At 53.7% G+C, this 15,125-nt stretch overlaps 2 protein-coding genes across 3 annotated transcripts in view; one reads left to right on the forward strand and one right to left on the reverse strand.

The window, feature by feature from the left end:
* The window catches only part of Grik5 (glutamate ionotropic receptor kainate type subunit 5), a 61,659-nt gene extending 47,182 nt beyond the window's left edge, over nt 1–14,477 (reverse strand). The window contains exons 1-11 of one of the 2 annotated variants that reach the window (XM_021166366.1): nt 14,154–14,477; nt 10,536–10,664; nt 10,101–10,265; nt 7,491–7,588; nt 7,246–7,411; nt 5,173–5,351; nt 3,198–3,251; nt 2,938–3,099; nt 1,409–1,561; nt 962–1,066; nt 752–859 (exon numbers count right to left, since the gene is read on the reverse strand). In XM_021166366.1, coding sequence (XP_021022025.1) covers nt 752–859; nt 962–1,066; nt 1,409–1,561; nt 2,938–3,099; nt 3,198–3,251; nt 5,173–5,351; nt 7,246–7,411; nt 7,491–7,588; nt 10,101–10,265; nt 10,536–10,614 — 1,269 coding nt within the window. In that variant the 5' untranslated portion in view covers nt 10,615–10,664; nt 14,154–14,477. The remainder of the gene's footprint in view (nt 1–751; nt 860–961; nt 1,067–1,408; nt 1,562–2,937; nt 3,100–3,197; nt 3,252–5,172; nt 5,352–7,245; nt 7,412–7,490; nt 7,589–10,100; nt 10,266–10,535; nt 10,665–14,153) is intronic. The other variant, XM_029479516.1, reaches the window with a different exon arrangement.
* Znf574 (zinc finger protein 574) overlaps nt 13,648–15,125 on the forward strand; it is an 11,598-nt gene continuing 10,120 nt past the window's right edge. Inside the window, exon 1 of the mRNA XM_021167714.2 lies at nt 13,648–13,698. The gene's annotated coding sequence lies outside the window, so the exon portion shown is untranslated. The remainder of the gene's footprint in view (nt 13,699–15,125) is intronic.

Consider the following 15,125-nt stretch of genomic DNA (forward strand, 5'->3'; position numbering starts at 1 on the left):
ACCTAAATAAGGCCTAGTGTACATTTGTTTTTGGAGACAGGATTTTATGTAGCTCAGGCTGGCCTTGAAGTCCTGATCTTCCTGTCTTTACCCTGAGTACGGGGCCTATGGTGCAGGGAATCAGACCCAAAACCTTGTACATGTTGGGCAAGCACTCTACGGATAGAGACAGATCCCAGCCCTTGTTGACACACAAGGCCCACATCTCAACTTAGGTGGGGATAGGAAGTAGAAATCCCTATGACATTGGATTGCATCCTGGCTTGGAGCTCAGGGTCAATGACTATCATTTTAAAGCACAGCATTTATGAATCAGACTCATCCTTAGAGGTGGGGCTTCTGGTCCTGGCTCTGCTATGCACTGGCTGGTATTTCATCTCTTTGGTCCTCAGTGTCCACATTTTAAGGTGGACCCTGAACAAGCTGGCATGGGTCAGCACTGTAGACTGTTAAAGTATGACAAAATGACCATTCTTGCAATGACGATTATCAAGAGCATATCACAGAACCCGGGTCCCCTGCAAAGTCTGTGCCCTCTCCTGCTCTGGCTACGGCTGGGAAGGTAACACCTTGGTCACAGTCTGGCCTTGCTCTGTGCATGGGATACACCCCAACTCTATATACTGACCTGTGCCAGCTTAGGGACTCCTCCCCATCCTGAGGTGTTAGGACAGGTTGGGAAGCTGTTTCAGGAAGACCCAGAATTAGGGCCCATCTACCTACTGCCCCTTGCCCTATGTGGGCCACTCACCAGGATAGTTGTGACCACCAGAGTCTTGTTGGCTAGAGTCTGTGACAGGTTGATGTCCAGGGTGGTGGCATTCATGGCCAGGGTCCGGTTAGAGTACCACACCCCTATCTGGGGACAGACAGGGTATCATTAGCACAGAGCCTGTTCATTCTTAGAAGTCTCAAAGACCAACTCCTAGCAGGGCTCGCGCATCACCCTCGGCCTGCTCACCTCTCGGTGGCCCTGGCGGGACTTCTCCAGGATGCGCAGTGTGTAGTTGGTCCTCTGCCCTTTGCTGTTGAACTCAACCCGCCCGGTCAGCCCATCATACTCTACCTAGCAGGGCAGGAGGAGGGGCAGAGGGAGGGGAGGTGGGGCCCAGAGATGGGCGGAAAGGCCAGGCAGGGATGAGGCAACAGTAGGGAAAGGCACAGAGAGAAGTAGAGAAAGAGGAGGAGGAAGAGGAGGAGGAGGAGGAGCATCAAAGAGAGAAGAGATGCAGGGGAGCAAGGCCCAGAGAGCACACAGTCCCCACAGGGACAGTGGCATGGTCAGACAGGACACAGGACAGTCAGCATGGGGAGAAAGCAGAGGGAGGGCAGGGGAGACACAGTCAGTGCCCCTGCCTGAGGCGGCTGCTGCTCCCCTCCACCTCCACGCCCCTCGCTCCTGGCTCACCATGCGCAGGTAGTTCATAAGGCTGGTCCCATGGGGCCAAATGTTGGCCGAAGTGCAGGCCAGTGGCTTGACGCCAATCTCCTGGCTTCGGTTCAGTTCTCGGACAGCGCTTACCACCACGTGCACAGCATCAAACATCAGGGCTGCGGACAGCTGAGTGGGAGGCAGTAAGGCAGGGAAAGTGTCAGTGTGGTGTGGATCCCCTGAGGTCCCCTCTGGGGTCACCTCAACCTGCAGACAACACCTATCTTTGCAGGAGTGGAAAACTGGTAGGGCAGGGAGAGGGAGGGCTGTAGTGTCTTCTGGGGACAAGGGTGACAGGGGAAAAGTGCAGTGTCTGATGCTTGCTGAGACTACATGGCCATGTCTATTTGGAGAGGGTTATTTCTGAGTGTGTTTGTTTGTTTGTTTGTTGCCATTATTATTGGTTTGTTTGTTTGTTTGTTTGTTTGTTTTCTTCTGGTTCTATAAGATAGGATTCACGTAGCTCAGGCTGGCCTGGAACTGGATATGTAGCTGAGGCTGGTCTTGAACTCCTGATCCATCTGTCTCTACCTACCAAATGTTGAGATTATAGGCATATGCCACCATGCTTGGCTTGTCTGAGAGGAGTTAACCAAGATGGCCAGTTGTCTTCCTGAGCTTGCCAAGTCTGTGTGGCTAAGGTAAGTGGGCAAGGCATCCACTGGCACCATCTACGTGTGAATGGGGCACTTTATGTTACAGGAGAATGAACACAGGGTAGGAGAGGAGACGGAGGAGTTTAAGTATTGATCCTGGGCACAGAAAGCACAGAGCTCTGAGCTGAGAGCCTGGTTCTAGTATTTCCTGGCTGGATGGCCACGTCTCATCAACCCCTTTCTGAGCTTGGGATTCCTCCACCCAAGAGGAATGGAGGAATGGTTGTCTCCACCTTGAGGGCAGCTCTGGGGATTAAGGGGATAACGCACCCCAAAACAAAGGCAGTACTGAGAGCTACTCATAGTACTCAGAGTACATAGTACTCTGTCTCTAAACAAATAAATAAAATAAAATAGGAAGCACAAGTTAGGTCTTTCAGCCAAGGAAGCATTTGAGCAAAAAACTTAGTAAGAGGGAGGTGCTAGGGCTGGAGAGATGGCTCAGTGGGTAAGAGCTGCTCTTCCGAAGGTCCTGAGTTCAAATCCCAGCAACCACATCAACCATCCGCAATGAGATCTGGTGCCCTCTTTTGGTGTGTCTGAAAACAGCTACAGTGTACTTATGTATAATAAATAAATCTTTAAAAAAAAAAAAAAAGAAGGAGGTACTGGTTCTGCAGGACAGTGCTTAGGAGATGGGGGCAGTGGTGGGGGAGCACAAATGGCCAGAGGCCATGCCTGTCCTGGGTTGATGATGGAGAAGCTTGAGATATTGAGAGGAAGCCTGGGTCAGACTCATCACGGGGCCTCACTATGAGGTCTTGGGTATGATTAGAATGAGATTCACAAGCTGTCCCCAGAGTCAGTGCACAGTGTGTCTCATGTGCCAGTGGGTATCTGTATGCTCACCGCAGGGCCAGGATAGGTGCTGGCTTCACAGTTCTCCCTCCAGGACATGTTGAGGCTGCGCACAAACTCTGGGTAGAAGGGGTGGGAGGTGTTGAACATGGAAAAGCCCAGGATGTTGGAGGAGTCCTCCACGATACCATCCAGATGCAGGATGGGAAAGTCCTGGGACCAAGAAGAAGAGTGGTAAGGCCTGAAGCAGGACTGAAGTAGGGAAGTGAGGTAGGTGGGAGTTGGGGAGGGGTATAGGTCAGAGTACGTACCATGGTGGTGAGGATATACTTGTAAAACGCTGAGGTCATTCCCAGCTCCGAAGCCTGGAGAACACAGGAGAGGCCGAGAGGCAGAGAACGGGGGAACCCAAGAGGGGAAGAGAGATTTAGAGACAGGCCTGGTGAGGAGACACCCAGTAGAAAACACAGTAAGAGACACCCAGACAAAATGAGCAAGCAGGAGACACAAGTGAGGGTAGAAGGGACCTGGGTCCCTTGCATTCCACCATGCTGACTGGTGCCAGGCAGATCAGAGAGCGGGGCCCTCGGATGTCCACTGTTTCCAGTGAAGGCACTCAAAACTTCCTACCAGGGACAAATGGAAGCCTGGGACATGGGGCAGGCAGGGACAGAAACCTTAGCCTAAGACATCCAATGTCATTGGCATTGCCAACATTTAGGGCTCAGCTTGGTTGATCATCTATCAGAAAAGAACCCAGGCGCTGGGCCTGGGGGCATGGACCTGTAATCCCAGCTATTCAAATGGCTTGAACCTGTCTGGGCTACAGAGTGAGCTTAAGGCCAGACTGGCAACTTTGGAAGATCTTGGCTCAAATGAGGTGGAATGGCTAAGGATCCAGCTCAATGGCAGAGCCCTCAACTAACAGACACAAGGCCACAGATTCAATCCCCAAAAATACCAAAAGAAAAAGAGGAGGAGGGAGGGGTAGGGAGTGAGGAGGGCAAGGAGAGAGGAGGATAGGAAAGGAAGGGAGAGGAGGAAAGAAGGAAGGAGAGAGGGAGGGAGGGAGAGGAGAAAATGAAATTCTGCAGTTGAGGCAATCAATTAGAATTTCAGGTCCCTTCTTTAAGCTCTCTCCATCTTATGATTCTCCAGGAGGACAGGCTGCATGAGGCTCCTCACATAAGAACTTGCCATCCTGACCGCACAGGAGGATTCTAACATTTCAGGGCTCCAGCTTGTACTTTTAGTGGGGTAGAAGCTGGGCTTGCACACATGGGTATCAGGGAAGGGCAAGACAGAAGAGAGGAGACCTCAATGCACACAGTACCCTGGGAGAGGCTGCGGTCTCTGCCCAGGAGGCCTGTCAACCCAGAGCGTCTTCCCTAAGCCCTCTATATCCTCAAGAGCCTGATAAACACTTCTTCCAGCAGCCTACAATCAGCAGTGACATATGGTTTTAATTAAGAGAAAAATAAATGAAAAACAAATGGAGAAAAATAATACAAATTTGATTATAAAGAAAAATTAAGCCCAGGGAAGGGAATGAATGATTAATGAGTGTGGCTCACTGATGGATGGCATGTGTTAAGCCCAGGGGGAAAGGTCCTGGTGCTCTGGGCCCTTGCCTCTAGAAGCCCAGCTTCCATGTCTATATGATGTTCAAGATATCTGCCCTGAGTGGTGGGGGAGAGTCCCAGTTAAGGATATACACAGAGCTCCAAGGAAAACCCTAAAAGTTCTCAAGTTCAAGATCAGGCTGAACTACCAGAAGAGAGATCTCACCTCAAAAACAACAGTGGCTAGAGGGATGGCTCTGCAGTTAAGAGAGTGTACTGCACCTGCAGAAGACCCAAGTTCGATTCCTGGCACCCACTTGGCTCACAACTGCCTGTAACACCAATCCCAGGGGACTCCCACACCTCTGGCTTCCAAAGGGACCAGCACTTATGTGCACATACCCCTCCCCCACCTATACATAATTAAAATAATAAATCTTTTTAAAAGGAAACAAACCCTCAGCAACAACAGAGTCCCATAGGCTGATGACTAAGATGTCTACTCTGGGCCAACATGGCTCTAAGGACTTGCCCTGCTTAGGCTTACCACCCTCACAAGTCAAAGAGGTAAGACCAACTGATGGCTGCGTTTCACAGACAAAATAAGGGACTGTCCCAGGTCATGTGACCAGGGAACTGCAAAACAGTCCCTACAAAGCCCATTTCCTACCGCTGAGGTTATCTGTACCCCCAGTTCTATGGAAAATAAGAGGAGGGGACCCACCTTACGGAGGACAAGGTGGGAGATGGACGCATTGGCATCAATGATGATGGTGGACACTTTGTCATCTCGGATCTCCTTGAGTAGTGGCGTGGGGTCCCGGCTGTCATCAAGCATCCTCACGGACAGTGTCTCCTTGGAGATGAGGAAACCTCGCACCAGTTCTTCTAACCGCAGCAGGCCTGAAGGAGGGTTGGGCCCTGTGTTAGAACCCTTCCTTCTGCCTCCCCAGACACAGCCCACAGATGTTCCTTCCCCTCTTCCAGCAATGGCAGCTGGGCCTAAGACTGGAGGGCATGCTCAGAAGGTGACATGGCTGTCTCTGGAACAGCTGGGGCTCTTAGACACTGGGCTTGGGGACTTAATTCTTTGAGGGATTCCCAAGTGAAACCCCCTGTAAAAAATTCTTCCCAGATTTCCAGGTATCTAACCTACCTCTTCCTGACCACTCAGTGGAATGTCTGACACAGCAGGTAACTGTCTCCTCCACCTGTCTTCGTCCTTCAGGTGACAACCCATTGCCATGTGCCTGTTCTCTGGCCAGAACATTGATGGCAGCCTCTTTCTTTCCCTCACTTACCCAGACTCTATCTTCAAAACACATCACAGCCTGTCAGACCACACCACACGGTCTGTCGCCGCCCTGGCATAAGCCACCGCCATCTCTCTCCTCCTGCATTGGCCACACTTGCTTGAGTCTGCTCCCCACACAGTAGCCAGAATGATGCAAACAGATGTGGCTCTGATCTGTGCCAAGCTTCTCATCCCCTCTGTCATTTAATGCTTGCACTTGGTCCAGCCACATGGGTCTCCTTGTCCCACAGTCAGCCTTCCGTCCTGTGGCCTTAGCCTGGCTGTCCCTCTACCTGGGACCCCATTTCTCCAGGTTCCTGCTGATCCTTGATCTTTCTTTCCTTAGATGACAACGTCTCTGAGAGGTCCACAGCCACCACTTTCCCTACCGCTACTCCAAACTTAGGACCTTCCTCCTTCTCCAGAGAACTGACCTTACCAACCAGACATAGGTTTTGCCTGACTTCTGTCATTGGCAAGGTCTGACAAGGACAACCATTTGTGCCTACCTCTCTCGTGCCTGTCCTAACACGAGAGTCTGACACACAGCAGCTGCTCAGCGAGAACCTCCAGAAAGAGAACTTCCTTCTAGGAGCTCCAAGGCTCTCACAACCCGCCCCCAGGCCAGCACACTTGAACATCACAGCCAATGTGCTCACTTGAACAGACTGCTCTCCTCCTCTCCACTGAGTTCTGGTATCACCCACGACCTGCACACCCTGCCCTGCCCCATCCAACTCTCCTCAAGGAGGCTTGGCTCGACAACCAACTGCCACCATCTCACCTAACCCACTTCTCCTTCTGCATCCTTCTGGTCTCTCTGATACACGTATGTTGCTATGTCTGTCACTTCTCTATAAACAGATCTGACCATGTCTCCTCATTCTGTGCTGTTGCTTTGAAATCTCCAAGGATTCTCTGACCTCTCATTTCACTGTTCCACACTTTGGCCTGGGGACCTCCTGGGGGCTGTATTCTGGGGCTCTCCACCTCTGTCCCACCAAGGCCCCTGATTAGAACATGCTCTCCAATGCTTCAAGTTCAGCTTAGAGGTAGCATTCCTAGGATATGGGCTCTGAACCTGCCAGATGGCTCAGAACCCCTTCCAAAGGCCCCGTACATGAGCTCCTGGAACACTCTGTGGCCTGAGACCTTCCCTAGACCAAGAGCTGCATGCAGAGGGCAGTTATAAGCAAAATGACATAGTACATATGAACATGTCAAATAAAATCTAATATTTTGTACACTAATTCAAAATTAATAATACATGTTTAAAAGTTACATGCCAGCACTGCCCCTGCTATCCTGAAAGATCCTCATGAGAGCCGGGCAAAAGGGGTTCACTTTCACATGGGTCTCTCAGGGGCAAGGGGGTAGGGGGTCTATGGAACCAGATGTCCCAGTTCCTGAAGGGGAAAGACATAGGGAACCCGGTGGAACACCAGGGCACTTAGGAAGGAGTGCCTAAAGAGAATGGGAACAGAAGACCCAGTTCTTGCTCACACTCAGCCTTGGCGCAGATGAGGCTAGCTGAGGGGTAGTTAAAGGACTTGAGGATTCGGGAGACTGCCAGGCTGACATCTTCATTACTGGGGTACAGGCTGACAGATGCGAAGCGAAGGTACTGAAGGCGGGGCGTCTCCTCAGGACCCACCTTGATGTGGGGAATCTGGACAGAAAGGGAGATGTTGTTTGCCAGGGATTCAAATCTCACCCCCAAACCCTCTCCCACCATGCCCCAACCTCACCTCCTTCTCCCCACAGATATGGCTCACGGTGGAGGCAGAAGCTGGGCTGGAGGAGGGTCCCAAGACAGATACAACCCCCTTGGGCAGGATCTGACACACTGTGAAGGGCAGAGAAGAAACCAGAGTAAGGGACCCTCTGCTTCTGCTCCTGCCCCACCCTCAGGAAACTGACCTGGTCCGAGAGAGGATCCAGAGGGTGAGAGCTGTGGGTTCCCCTCCACCAGCCTGGGCCCCAGAAGACCAGCCCCTGGCCTGCTCATACAGAGGGAGCCATGGGGGGAAAAGCCACGGAGAGACAGGCCAAGCCAAGAGAACATGGGAAAGCATGTGGACACCATGGTGTGTATATGTGTGTGTGCATGCACTGAGACAAGGTATACAGCCCAGAGTGTCCTGGATCTTAGATGTAAACAAGATTTAGCCTTGAACTCATATCACACCCTTCCTGCCTGGGCCTCCAAGTACTGGGACTACAGGCCTGAACCACTGTGCTCAGCTCTGTGAGCCTCCTTTTGAACTGCAAACCAAGAACTGGCTTCCTCTCCCTCCCAACTTCTTCAGTCACTCTACTACCCATAATGCCCTCCCTGTGAAACCAGCACTTGAAGCCGAATGAGCGGTGAATGAGGTGGGTGATGTGTGCCTTGAGCTGGCCATCCCCAAGTAGGGCAAGGTTACAGAGGACATAGAGATGGACAGGAAAAGAATCCAGAGACAAATAAGAGGCAGGAGAGAGATGAAAAGCAAGGACCATTTTCAGGTATCTGGTCCTGTGCAGTGGGACCCTCAACATGGAGGGCACAGAAGGAAAGAGTCTGATGGAGACATGACATCCCATTTAGCTGCTATGAGTGAGCCATGACAGGATCTCAGGATAGCCTGAGAACAGTCTGACAGGGCTGTTTGGAAAGCGTGTCTAGAATGTGTGAGGCCATGGTGGGGTTAATGGAGGGAAGGATAATAGAAATCAGACCACGCCACTGAGAGGACCATGGACTAATCAGTGGCTACAGAATTCATGATTTCCTAGGATTATTTCACGAATGGCTAGGTCCAGTTACTTTACAGACATGTCAGGAATCTCCCTTTGACTGTGGGTCCCCGCTTTCCTCAGACTTGGCTTCATTTTCAGGATCCCCTCAAACACACACCGTCTGCAGCTGGTCAAGACGGCCTCACCCCACACCCTGTTCCTTGGCTCAACTCTAAGTGCACACCTGTTCTACCCTCTGCCTCGTCAAGCCTCCATCCATCTCAGCCTCTACTAGACTGTGTCTGTTATGTACCAGTCAAAAAGCCTGAAACACAGTCCACCCCATCCTCCCCGTTGGTGATTTGAAATCCACATGATCTAACAAAGCTCTTGATAAGACTTTTGAGAGAGAAAGTTGTTTACACATTTGTTTATGTACTGTGCTTAGAGTCAAGCCTATGCACTATGAGCACTCAGTGGAGCACATCTCAGTCCTAACGGTCTGCTGTTGTGAGTTTGGGTTTGGCTTATTTTTTTCAGGCAGGATCTTACTCTATAGCTCAGGCTGGCCTGAAACTCACTGTGTAGCCAAGATTGGCTTGAAATTCACAGCAAACTCTCCTGCCTCGGCCTTCTAAGTGCTGAGACTACAGGTGGAGCCACCATGCCCAGTATAGAAACATGTCTTTTCGGTTTTTTTTTTTTTTGTTTTTTTTTCTTTTGTTTTTTTCGAGGCAGGGTCTTTTTCTGTGTAGGCCAGGCTGGCCTTGAACTCCCAGAAATCCACCTGCCTCTGCCTCCCGAGTGTTGGGATTAAAGGTGTGTGCCAAGACTGCCCTGCTAAAATGTGTTTTAATGCAGAAGGTTGCAAAGAACTATGATCCCAGCACAGTTAGGCGAGTGTGCTGCTTAGTTTTGTCAACCTGACATAAACTACAGTCATCTGGGAAGCGGGAACCACGACAGAGCAGCTTCCTCCATCAGACTGGCCTACAGGCAAGTCTATGAGGGTAACTGATTAATGACTGAAGTGGGAGGGCTCAGCTGTGGGGGGTGCTGCCCCTGGGCAGGTGGACGTGGGGGTATGTAGGAAAGCAAGCCAAGAGGAGCCAGCCAGTAAGCAGCGCTCCTCCATGGCCTCTGCTCCAGTTCCTGCCTCCAGTTTCCTGCTTTGAGTTCTTGTCCTGGCTTGCCTCCATACTGGCCTATTTAACCTGCAATCTAAAATGAACCCTTTCCTCCACAAGTTGATTTTGGACAGTGTTTTATTACAGCCACAAAAAGCGAAGTAAGATAGCAGGCACTGCCATTTACGAGTCCGTGATCATCGACAGACACTGCTGCAGCCCGACCTACCACAGGGCAAGCCTGCTCTGCAGGGTGAGCTGGGACTGTGTATACTCCACCTCCTGCTCACCTGCAGCAGGCCCCAGACTAGACTGTCCCAGAACACCTTTCCTGACCCACCAGGGAGTTTTAAAGCCCCAAGCCTCAGTGCCTGTCACCCCAGCTGCAGCCACTTTGTGAGACAGAGCCAGCCAGGCAGGGAGGGAGCAGGTGCAGGGGATGGGAACAAGGCTGAGCTGAGGAGGCCCCACCTGCCCTGCCTCACCCCACGCCCCTGAGGCCCCGCTCACTGGTGTCCGTGGTCTCGTACTGGCTGTCCCGCTGCAGCTCAAAGATGTCTACTTCCACTCTGGCCTTGGCTGGGACCTCGATGATCCCATTGATCTGCTCTCGGGCCAGGGCCAGGGCCAGACGCTCACCACGGCCACACACGGTCTGGTCGTCCAGGATTGCAGCTGAGAGGAGACAGGAGTTGGGAGGGGCCAGGTTCCTGGGGCCTGAGAAAGGGTAGCTGTGGGGTTTTGGACTTGTGGCCTCTAGTGTAGAGGGAGGTATAGGTATGAAGGGGCCTAGACTCCTGGATCTAAGGCTGGATGGCAGAGTATCTGGACTCCTGGGTCCACAGGAGGAGAAGCTGGGGCCAGAGCACTTTGGTGCTATTTGCCTGAGCTCCCGGGAGGGGCCTGGAGGGAGAGTTTCTGAGGAGCAGGGTGCTGGGGCCTCACCCATGCGCAGTGATGACAGCACCTGGCAGCTGGGGTTGGCGAAGGCGACTATCAGCAGCAGCAGCAGCTCAGCCGGCATCTTCCTCCCCTCCTCATGGGGACGCAGCTGCCGCGGCCCCCACTCGCCACCTGCAGAGAGACCCCCCAGCCCCAAGGGAGATGGCCAATGTGGGGGGGGGGCAGCAACCCTTAGGAAAGCTGCTCGATGGGGTAGCAAGCATAGTCCTCCCAGACATCACTGGGGAGGAATACACAGCTCTGAACGGCTCAGCTTGCTGGGGACACCAAGCTCATATAATCCTGAGCTCTGGAAGATGGAAAGGTCAGAGGTCACAGATAGGACAGGCATTACTAGAAATTTCAAGTAGGAGTGAACCTGGGGACCAGCCCCACCCCAACAGGAAACTGAAAAGTGCTACCACCACCCCAGTCCCGCCTCTGTCTCTGGGCAGGCAGCTGTTACTAGGCAACAGAAACTGGCTGGAGAGGATGCAGTGGTTGCTAGGCAACCCCATCCCAAGCCTCACTTGCCACCTTCCTGACGTCCCTGGTTCCCACAATCCCATGGGAGAGAGGCCTGGACACCCAGGGTCTGACAGGTGAAAGAATCTCAGAATTGGGAAACTTGGTGAGGGGGTGGAAGGGAGAGAAGGAGAAAGGGAGAGAGTGAGGGAGGGAGGGACATAGCAAAGAACTTAAAAGGGAGTACAGAAGAAAGAGAACAACGGGAAAAAAAGAAAAAAGAAAAAGTATCTGAGAGGCTGCAATAGGAGAGATGCTGGGACTCAGAATGTGAGAAAGGAACGGAAAACAGGCAGATATGAAAGCACAGAAGGATGGCAGAAACGGCTGAAAACAGAGAGAGAAGAAAAGTTGAAGGAAATCAGAGACAGGACTGGGAGAGACAAGGAAGGGGCTGACTGGGAGATGTGGACATAAAGGACAGACACCAGAGAAAGGGAGCAGGGCAAGACCAAACAAACAAGGGGCTATCAGTGCATGGGAGTGGGTGAGTGGCGGAAGAGAAAGCCGGAGAACAGGGAGAGGCACAGACTGACTCGGGAGATCAGAGCGTCTGGTGGGAAGGACGGAAAGCTGGAAGGCTGCCTGCAGGAAGTGGGTACTGAAACCCTGCCTGCACCCTATTCTAGGGAGCTGGAGTACCGGTATATGACTTCTCCTTACAGGTCCAGCCCCGGGGAGTCCAGCTGTTCTGGGCACTCCAGGCCTTTGGCAGTGTAACTGCTGGGCAGGATGTGCTTTGCCAGATGTGCACACAGATCCCTGGACCTGGTTGTAGACTATGGTCCAATGAAAGAGGGTTATTGCAGAGCCCAGAGCACTGTGACATGTGTCTAGTGTCCCCTGACATCCCACCTGGCGCCATGGAAAGCACTCCTGAGAAAGGGCAGAGTCACAAGCCGAGGCTTGGATTTGGCCTCTCTGGCCAGAAAAGTTCAGGCCAAGGAGAAAGGGTGACTTAATCAGTCCCACACTTGCCTCTACTTCACTGGGTGACCTTGAGAAAGTCCTCCTCCACACCCCCCAGTCTTTGGTGAGAAGAGCCTAAGGGATATGAGGGCATGCTCAACAGACTGGTGGCTGCAGACTGCAATTTAGATCTAATGTGGAGGCTTGACCAGGACAGACAGAGGAGCAAGGAATTCTGGGAGAGCTAAAAGGAGAGTTCTCAAGGGGAAGGGCAGGAGGGAAGGGGGTTCATCCTGGGACATCTGGAACAAGTGGGGACCAGGGACTACAAACAAAAAGACTGAGGCAGGGCAGAAGGGCAGGGACCCACAGGTGGCAGACACAAATGGGAACCAAAGGACAGAGGTACAGTGCAGAGACGGTCTATGGGGAGTGAAAGGACAGAGGCACAGTGCAGAGACGGTCTATGGGGAGTGAAGAACACAGAGGTCCATGCACAGAAAGGCATGTGCTGACCACAGCTAAGTGGGGGAAAAGGACAGACACTAAGTAGGACATTCACACCAGGATGTAATTCCTGCAGTCTGGAGGCAGGGGGATCACTGTGAGTTTGAGGCTAGCCTATGTTGCATCCTGAATCCCTGGACTACAGAGTTAAACCCTGTCTCAAAAACAAAGAGATACCAGAGAAGCAGATGGGAAGTGCAAGGAGGAGCAGGGTCAGGTCAGTTCAGGACTCACAGACCTGGAGACTCAGGCCCAGCAGATGCACCAGAAACAGAGCCAGCAATAGAGGGGAGCTGAGGAGAGTGGGCCAGGTCCTACAGGTTGGAGGAGAGATGGGCAAGGGGAGACGCATGCAAAGGACAGGAGGCAGACAGGAGAAGAGAGGGGGCCCAAAGATGAATAACAACAAGTATAACAACCAAGGGACCAGCAGGGTGTGCTGACACACACCTGTAATACCAGCTATCAGTAGACAGAGGCAGGAGGGTCAGGAGTTCAAAGCCAGACCGAGCTCCATGTTGAGTTCCAGGCTAGCCTGGGCTATAGGAAACCCTGTCTCCAAAAGCAGAACAAACAAACAACCACAGCCTGAGACAGACACACAGAGAGTGTGAGCTAGGGACAAGCTGCACAGCAGCCTAAAGAGGCTGAGGCCAGAGGGGCAGAATCCAGGATGAAAAGGCTTGAAGAAGAAGCACACAGGGAGAGGGCTGACCGCACAAGCTAGAGAGAGGATGAGCCAGGAGGGAAACTGAGTCAAAGCGGATGCCCTGGAAGGGCATAGCAGCATACACAAAGGATCCCAGAGTCCCCAGCCCACGGGTACTGGGAGAGATGGAAGCTAAAAGGCCAGGTGGTGTGGTTCAGAAGTGGAGAGACTGGGATGGTGGGTGGAAGAACCCGGGCAGAAGCCAGGGACAGAGAGCAGTGGATGGGGATGACTGGGGGCCCACAGTAGGGTCTGGGGGAGGGAAGCAGAAAAGTGAGAGATGGAGGCTGGAGGTGGAGAGGATCAGGCAAAGAATGGAAAGACAGAGTGGGAAGAAGACTAGATGAGAACTAGTGTCTCATCAGAGACAGATGCAGAACCTGGCTTAGGAGAACAGCTGAGAACAGAGAAGTTGGGCAGAGTTGGACAGGCCTGGGAGACAGGCGAAATGCAGACTTGAAAATGTAAAGGCATCTCCAGAAGACAGACAGAAGGTGCAATGGGACCGGGCCTATGGTAAGGCTTAGTGAAAGAGGAGAGAGAGAGAGAGAGAGAGAGAGAGAGAGAGAGAGAGAGAGAGAGAGAGAGAGAGAGAGAGAGAGAGAGAGAGAGAGAGAGAGAGAGAGAGAGAGAGAGAGAGAGAGAGAACCCAACACACAACAACACACAAGTCAGGAGCCAGTGTGGGTCTGGGACCCAAAGATTGGAGGAGGGACAATCCAGGAGCCAGTGAAGTGAGCTGGCTACCACCACAGGACCCCGGAAAGCTGGGATTGAGGGCAGGTGTGAGGTGTGTACCCAGAAGTAAGGGTGAGAAAAGAAGAGGTCGTGGAGAATGAGAGGTTGAGAGGGAGGGCACAAAGCAGCGATCCACAGGGAGCAGGGACTGTGGGGGCCCCCGCCAGCCGGGCAGGGAGCCTGGCCTTCCAGGACCCAGGACCCAGCCCAATCCCCGCCCTGCAGACACTTACGGATCCTGGTGGGACGGAGGGCTGGGCTCCCTCGAGGCCCGAGGAACGACAACCAGGAGGTGCTCCGATGCTGGGTGCTGGTGAGGCTGGGGCCGGGGGAGAGGGCAGTCCACTGGGCCCCCTCCCCCGCCGCCGGCGGTGGCCCCCAACTAATCCAAAACGGTGTCTCCCCAGCAGCGGGGAGGAAGGACAGGTGGAAAAGCAAAGGGCGGGCCAGGAGGGGAGGAAGGGGAAAGGAGAAAATGGAGGAGAGAAGGGGAGAGAGGAGAGGGGGAAGGAGCAAACGGAGGGGAAGGAGGGAGGAAAGGAGGAGAGGAAGGTGAAAACGGAAGGGAGGGGGGCACAGGCAAAGCCGGGGGAGGGGGAAGCCGGCCCAGGAAAGGGCCCCCGCCCCCTCCCCTAGCCGGGCCGGCCTGGGGGGGGCACTGGGGGTGAGGACTGGGTGGAGAAAAGAAAGCCAGCCATCGGGGGAAGTGGGGGAGGGGAGGGCCTGCTGGGGGGGAGGGGGCCGCCCCCTTCCCCCCTCCCCCCAGAGCCTTGGCCCTGCCCTGGATGAGGCTAGGGCCGGGAGTCCTCAACCCCTCAGTCCCCACGGGAAAAGCATGCTTGAAGGCCAGAAGAGGCCGGTCAATGAAGGGGCTGGCGAGGACAGGGCAACTGGCAGCCCTGGTGAGACCAAAAAGGGGGGCAGACGAGGTGGCGAGATGAGGTGGGAGGAGAGGATGGAGAGAAGCAGGTGGAACGGGAAGGCGGAGGAGGGTGGGGTGTCCCGGGGCCGGCCCGCTCTCGGTGGGAGGGCCTGGCCGCGGACTCTGGTCCCCTGTGAGCGGCAGCCGCTGGCGGCTCCGTGTCCCCAGCCGGGCCTGCCTCCTTGCTGCCGGCCGCTACTACCGCTGCCGCCACCGCTCCTTCTCCCCTCCTAGGCCGCCGCCTGCCCGCCCGCCCGCGCTGAGTCCTGGAGCGCGGGGGGGG

Source organism: Mus caroli, chromosome 7, assembly GCF_900094665.2.
Source record: "Mus caroli chromosome 7, CAROLI_EIJ_v1.1, whole genome shotgun sequence".
NCBI classification, from domain to species: Eukaryota; Metazoa; Chordata; class Mammalia; order Rodentia; family Muridae; genus Mus; species Mus caroli.